Genomic DNA, 7,783 nt, shown 5'->3' on the forward strand with positions numbered 1-7,783 from the left:
TAGTAAAGTGTATCATTTTGACTCTAAACCAACACTACATGCATATATTATGAATGGAAATGTGTCACTTTTGTACTGTAGTTTCCTTATTTAAAAAAAAATACTGCTTAGCTTCAGACCTAGCACAAAACCTTTCTTTATTCACCTACAAACAGACATTCAGTCACTAAGACTATCTACATGTATTCAACATATACTTATCGGAAGTTATCCATCTCCTGTTTTATATAATATATGTTGTCATTCCGTCAAAAGTTAGTGTACAGTATACAAAAAGGTGTCTTCAATTGGACATTGAATAGCACCTAGACCCATACTCACGGTACAAGAGTCAATTGGTACACAATGCAAAGAAGATAGTAAAGAAAAAATATTCACTTGACTGTACAGTTCTTGGAATAATATTTCAGGCATCAAATAATCTCAAAACAGGAATTATTGAAAACAGGTATACATGTATGCCTTTTCAAGTTTCCATCCTTGTCATCAACATGATAAAAACAATAACACATAGGTGATAGAGCGCATATAGAGCAGAAAATATTCAGCAACAAGTACAAACACAACGTACATCATCAAAATCATTATATAGAAACAATTCAGCTTATACATGTCAATTATTGTGATCTCCGAGCACCATCTCTTTTGTGCAGCCTGTCTAGATATAAATGTACAATCATTGTGATACCATTTGTCCAAGGGAGGGTAAATTACTTTGATAGGCATTTGTGTCATTTTCTAAATAGACAAAAAGAACAGAACAGTGCAAGCAAGTCAGAATCTTTGTCCAAATTGACACATATCGGTAATGATTTGTTTTAGATTTCAGAAAAACTTGTGGTCCATGTATGGGATATGAGATGGATTAGGATACAGCTTGCGAACCTGGCGCAAGACACAGTCAGGCATCATTTCTCTGACACTCTGCTGGTCAGGACTGTGTCTACCAGGAACCCAGCAATTGTTTTGATCTAAACCATTCTTGTACGCTTGCCACATTCTAGTCTTCTTGTCTACATACCTGGAGTCGTACCAGGCACAGCGGTCACTGAGCAACTTCCAGAACTTTTTGTACATCACCCTACGAACTGAGGAGTTGCCCCCACCAGGCGGGTTTCCGCTCCCCAGCCATTTCTGTGGCCTAGATGTAACACAGGGGTCACAGAAACAGTCCTGGCACTCCGTCTCAGATCTAGGCTGACTGGAGCCGCTGGAACTTGTTGTCTGGAATGCATAATGACAAAAAAGAAATTAATTGAAGAACAAACCCGCTTAATCAAACTGATTTTTACAAATCCATCGAGCCGACCACAGATACCTGAGAAACAGGAATAATACACTAGACACAATCAAGAATAGCATTTACCTCAGGTTGACTTTGTGACATGTCCTCAGCTTGGCCAACCTGAAGGGCTGACTGGACTTGTGTTGCTGTGACTGTAACGTCCGCAGCTCGGCCTGAAGTTGGCTGGACACAAGACATGAAACATTAGAGACAGTTTTTTTTTTCATATGAAATGGAAAAATGGACTGCTGTGTTATATACTGATACATACATGTATGAAACATACACAGTAGTGATATATTTTTACAGATATCATATGCATGTTACGATTAGATAGTTTTTGCAATTATTTACTCTTCATATACCTTGGAACAAGTTTGCTTTCTGAATGTGAAACATTTCAAAGCACAAAAATATATGGCAAATAAAGTACAAGACAATCTTTGCCGTAGTCATTTAGGGTCATTTAGCAGTCCACTAACCTGGCTATCTTTATCTCCAAGTTCTCGTTGGTTTTTCCTCTTCCGACCTGTTCTTTTGGTCGAGGACTGGTTCCCTGCCATCGCCATATCTTGTTGCTCAACTTGCTCGTTCCCTTCAGTCAATCCACTGCCATGACTGTCATTGGTAAGGTCGGGGTATGGATGCTCTATCAGGTCCCAGTCATTGTGCCCAAAAAGTGCACGAATTACCATTTCCTGCTCTTCTGTAACTTCAATGCACCAGAGCTTTGTGCCAGTCCCCGCCATTTCTGGTTCTGTGTAGTGCCCCCAAGTTGACCTGCTCAGGGCCACAAGGGACATGACCAAATACAGTGGTTTCTTCTGGCGGCTGGTATATGCTCAGGGGTAATCCTAGAAGACATTATTCTGGGGCTACTTACAGTATTTCCCAGAGGCATACAGCGCGCCTGATTTCAAACCGTCAAATGGTCCAGCAGAAACATGGAGCAGCCTGCTGTACCTGCATGTACCTCTCAGCAGTCTCCTCGTCAGCCCCTTCGATGTCACAATCAAAACGCACTTCCGAGAAGGCCAAGGCCGTCTGATGCCCCACTGGCTAAGAAGGCCAGAAATGATGCCTATCGTGCAAAGCTGAAGCAAAATCGGTCCAGTATGTCACCAGAAGAGCTGGCCTCTACCAAACAAGATGGCAAGGTATCGTTCACCGCGCCGAATCTTTTGGAGAAGAACCAGCTCATGACCATGCTGCGCACCATCAAGGCCAACATCGGACCTTCCAGGTCATCCCAGGAAGGGAATTTTGCAGTGCTGAAAGAAGTTTTCAACTTCTACATACAGCACCACTCTCCAAGTACCTTCAGACAGATGGCTGAGGGTGGAGCTTCTCCATCTTTTCCATCAATGGAGATGCAGAAGGAGGACAGCACACAACAGATTGTCCTGCTGACTCCAAAAAAGCTCAACGACCTCCTTGCCCTCGCAGAGGTACATCTGCGAACATGCCGTGGCAGCGTTCACATGGAGGAAGATTTTGCCATGGATGGGCACGTAGGAATATGCACCTTCCTGTGTACAGCATGCCCTTGGTCGGCGCGGTGGAACACGTCTCCCAAGTTGCCAAACAACCGCTTCCTTGTGAACGATAGGTACGTATATTTGAAAAAAACAAATTGCATGATATGACATGGTACTACTATTGCTAATACATGTGAAAATATCAATTTATGCAACATAACGCTCTGTTTGTGGTATGTGAGTACTAAGAATTAGAATTTACTTTACTTGTTTTATTATTTGTGAAATTGGTCATGGCCAAAAACATTTGGATACATTGTAATTTTTCCCATATAGGATGCTCCATGGCAGTTTCACCAGCGGCATACTGCCAACTCAGTATGAAAAGTTCTGCTCTGCAGCAGACATAGGAGTGGTGAAGGATGAAGACAAGAATGTCGGTAAGGAAAGGATGCATCAATATATTTGATAACTGCTAAGTGAAGTTAATATACACACTGCACAAAGGCATGGTGCTTATAATTAGTAATAAATGTATAGCATATTGGCAGAGTTTGAGCCATTCTTCTTTCTTCACAATATCCAGTTCTTGAAGAGTACAAAGTGGTGGTAGAGGAGCTTGCAGAAACATCCATGGAGGATGCACTACAAGAGGTTTGTAGCACCTTATAATGTTTTTAGGTCAGGGCAAAGCAAGTAAATCTTATTGATGACAACAGCAGACTACGAGTATAATATAGCAAGCTTGTGATAAAGAAATGTGGGGAAACAAGCTAAGGTGCCTGAATGCTAAAAATATCGGTAGAGACCAAAAAAATGCCAACAAACCAAAACATATTTTATCCGTGTTCAACAAATCCACAAACTGCACTTGTGCGGTCTGAGCCGACCACATTACCTTATTATTAGTAAAGTCACTACTACAACCCAAATCATAGCTCCCTTGTTTCATTTCTACAGGTGTAATTATGGCTATCACACCACACTACACGACATATTTTTTTTCCATTTTTTCCCCTTTTTACTCATGTTATTGTGACCATCTCAGGAGAGGAACAAAATTTCCTTTTTCTAAATAAACCACAAATCAACAGTACATGCATAGATGATAAGATTTACTCTCTGTTGCCTTATTGTAACTACAATGGAATGAAGTATTGTTTTTGACCTCTGTTTGTGTAGTCTCTATCAGACTGACGCTGGCTATTGTAGGGAGAATAATTTGCCAGGAGGGGTTGGATGACCGCGCAGGGGGAATGCTTACCTTAGCATGGACTTAGCATCCCCTGGCCAATTTCCCTAATTTGTTTTCAGACTCAGAGTCTAGTACAATCCCTGTACCCCTGTAGGAAGGCCTGGTGGAGGCTAGTGCTTGTGTGTGTGCACACGTGCGTGCAGTTTTGCGTGCGTGTTTCCACCATTCCCAATATACAAAATGTATCATTGCCATGATACATACTCATTTCTGTCAATTCTTTATGTATCTTATCAGGAAATAACTGGAAGTGTCCTTGCCGAAGACGATGACAACTTTCAGGGACTCAAAGTGCTGTCAGATGCCCGTCATTGCTGGCGGAAGAATGCCTACTACTCTGATGTTGTCTTTCTTGGCCACATGTGAGTCTTGATGATCGTTCAATCTACATATTCTTTAATGACATATCTAATGCTATAAATATAGTAACAGAGATGCTAAAAACATGTGCTCTGTTTTATAAACCGCCACAAAGCCTTCTTGGAGAATACTATGTTGTTACATGTATGTATGTATGTCTGTCTGGGTGTTTGTCTGTCTGTCTGCCTGTACCCCTGTCTGTCTGTATGTATTATATAATTATGTTGTTGTTTATGTCACAGTAGATTTACATTTTGTCATTGTGGTCTAGCACACACAGGGCGATTCACCATGAACTGGTGACCAAGGAAGATGAGCCGATATCGCAGAACCACGAGATTATTGGCACAGAGCGGTTCTATGAGTGGGCTGATGCCAAAGGTGTGTAGCATTTATTGATTAAAATGATAGTACAGAACATGTCATGAACAAATTAGAGGTTGACACTGCGGACCGGTTGACCCTTTCAATTTATATTTACATTCTTGTGTCTCACTCTACAGGGCTCAGCATCCATCTCCATGGCCATGACAGGAACGGCTCGGTTAATAAGATAGTGAAGGACCGCCAATATACAGACAACGGCAACGACACATGGCATGGTATGTCCACCTCAGATTATTACATGCTAATTTAACATAATTCCTTACTTCTAGTTTGCAATTAGCCATAGGAAAGGAATTTGCAATTTTTCTTAATATCAATGTTGTTACTATTTTGCTTTTACATGTAGCTACCAAGAACTTGGCAAGATCCTTTGTCAAGGTTGCAAAGGGGAAGCCAGTCAATCGAGGAGTCACCTGGCATCCTGAGCTGTCTGACAAAGGTTTGTGGATAACACGCTATACAGTACCATGATTATTAGTTTGTTCCTACATGTATGCTACCAATGCATTACCCATGTCTGATATGTAATTCCCTTGTGCTGTTTTGCACTATGCATATTTGAACGGATTTGAAGTTTCATATATGTGTGTGTGTGTGTGTGTGTGTGTGTGTACTATAAATATTTATATACCATAAATATTGCAGGTGCAGGTATAAAGACACACTACTACTGGGCCATGAAGACCTGCGATGGAGACCCAGACCTGCTGCGGTTCCGCCTGGACAATATTGTCCGACACTACCAGGTAAGGAGACTACGGATGTTTCAATGGATGTGTTCATGGAATCATTCAATACACCATACATGTACAAATGAATGATTGGCACTCTCTATGGTATAATGAACCTGTTTATACTGTACACCTTGCCCGTGTCCTGTCATTATCTGTGAAATGTTAGCTGAGTAGAGACTCTACAGCTACAGTGAGTGAATTGGTGCCTGGAGATCCATTTCTATTATTCCCACCAACGAAATGCACATCATTTTTCAGAATGACCACAGAAACTGCTTTGCGGGGAATGTCCGTCATCCGGGGGCCCGATGTAAGACAGACCCGAACTACGAGCCGACCCGAACTACCATCAGGGACCCGGTAGCAGCACAGCTGCTGACACGATGGATACAGAAATCAACGATATACGAATGGCCACTGGACTATGTAAACGTAAGTAAATTTTTAATTTCACATCGATAACTTGGAAACATACAAATACATACGAACATATAATTACCTGATATATTTATCAGATAAAGGGTTGGAATGTGCAGCGCTCAACAGATTAAATGCCTTTTCCAAGAAATGGAAACTCCAAGTTACTAGTAATCTAAAGAATACATATAATAACATAAGTTATTATTTTCAGCAAACCTGGTCGTTCCTTCCGAAATCAAATATTCATATTCGATCAAGACACATTGGACATAGTACCTTCTTACTGCTATCTAGGCCTGACTATTACATCATCGGGAAGCTTCTCTCTGGCAAAAAAAATTCACTCAATGCTCGTAATGCTATGTATACTTTGAAATCTCTCATTGAATAATTCGCTCGTCTTTCTCACCAAAGTGCTTACCAAGAATATTTGATTCCTGTATAAAGCCGATCGTCCTGTATGGAACTTTGGGGCACAGAGCCCATATATGACAACTTCCCAATTGAAATTTTTCACGACCGATTTTGTGAGAATATACTTGGAGTTTCCAGAAATTTTAGCTGGGTAAATTTCCTTCAGACTTTGATATATGGATGCGTGCTATTCGTTACTGGCTACGCTTGTTACAAATGGATTCTCATAGACATCCAATACAAGCTGAAGCTTATGTGTCAACATAAGTCTATTTCTAATAGTCATAGATTCTGAAGAACTTTGTCAAAGAATTATTAGATGGTAGTGGCCATTCCTACCTGTTCTATTCATGTAACTCACTTAGTGATAAGTTATTATTAACAGTCTTCTATATGTACCATGAGAAGATCTAGAATTTGATATGTTTATCCAAAGCTCTTGTCATAACGTGAGTATTTATACTGATAAGCTAATGCTACATGCAGAAATACTTAGAATTAGATAATTTTGATCTACGCTTGGCAATCAGCAAAATTAGAATTAGTGCCCACCATCTTGGAATTGAGAAAGGGCTGTACAAGAATCTATCTGTGTGTGAAAGAACGTGCAAACAATGCACATCAAACATGGTGAAAGAAAAAACACATTTTATGTCAAACTGTTCGTTCTACAATCACAAAAGAGCTGTTTGAAGAGGCCACCCAAATTTCTTCACATTCACTGACAAAAAGAACACGATTCTCCCTCTAACATCACAAAACCTACACATAATAGAAAAGGTGGGATCTTTCGTCCACTGTCTCCGAAAAAGAAGTGAAACAAAATGACCCAGGATCTAATAGCTTTCAGACTAGAGTAGACACTTGTGATCTTGTCTTGTACACTGTTTCAATCTCTCGTGTTATCTGCAATTAGCCCAGAAGCAAGAATTTGCAATTAACTTATTACTAATAATTGCAGGAAAGAAGGAAAAGTAAATGATACAGTACATCCAAGAGTGTAATATTTTTCTTCTTGTATTCCAGTGTGTAGACACCCACTATGTTGAGTCATTCAACAATAGCCTTCTCCAGTACCACGACAAGAGGATAGTGTTTGGCAACAGCCAGTACACCATGCGGAGCCATCTTGCCATCCTGGACTGGGTAAGACTTTGAAGATGTATGTGCGTGTGTGTGTGTGTGTGTGTGTGTGTGTGTGTGTGTGTGTGTGTGTGTGTGTGTAACTAAACCAGAGATATATACATGTATGATGCTTTGGTGTAAATTGTTTGGACTGGAGTAGCTGAAAATATTTCAGATCTATGTGATGTTTTGATAATCTTTTTCATTGTCTCTATTATTTCATTGCAGAATGAACATGTCGACAGGGACTACACTTCGATCATTCGAAGACAGTCCGCCAAAAACCCTAGGGCGGTGGAGGGACACAAAGTCCTCAAGCCAAAGA

General features: G+C 40.6%; 1 protein-coding gene across 1 annotated transcript; it reads left to right on the top strand.

Moving 5' to 3' along the window:
* Positions 1 to 4,111: 4,111 nt before the first annotated feature.
* Positions 4,112 to 6,020, top strand: LOC118412644. Its single transcript, XM_035815641.1, has 6 exons — positions 4,112 to 4,380; positions 4,650 to 4,759; positions 4,882 to 4,980; positions 5,112 to 5,204; positions 5,411 to 5,511; positions 5,758 to 6,020. Exons 1-6 carry the CDS (start codon positions 4,199 to 4,201, stop codon positions 5,959 to 5,961), a joined length of 789 nt encoding a protein of 262 aa, XP_035671534.1. The 5' UTR covers positions 4,112 to 4,198; the 3' UTR covers positions 5,962 to 6,020.
* Positions 6,021 to 7,783: the final 1,763 nt, after the last annotated feature.

This window comes from Branchiostoma floridae, chromosome 3, assembly GCF_000003815.2.
Source record: "Branchiostoma floridae strain S238N-H82 chromosome 3, Bfl_VNyyK, whole genome shotgun sequence".
NCBI lineage: Eukaryota > Metazoa > Chordata > Leptocardii > Amphioxiformes > Branchiostomatidae > Branchiostoma > Branchiostoma floridae.

What these genes read in the sequence shown, in the direction of transcription:
- LOC118412644 (XM_035815641.1), top strand. Translation starts at nt 4,199, where the DNA reads ATGTATCATTGCCATGATACATACTCATTTCTGTCAATTCTTTATGTA. An exon ending in CGGCAACGACACATGGCATG is followed by an intron (nt 4,981 to 5,111) that starts GTATGTCCACCT and finishes TTTTACATGTAG; the next exon opens with CTACCAAGAACTTGGCAAGA. An exon ending in ATATTGTCCGACACTACCAG is followed by an intron (nt 5,512 to 5,757) that starts GTAAGGAGACTA and finishes ATCATTTTTCAG; the next exon opens with AATGACCACAGAAACTGCTT.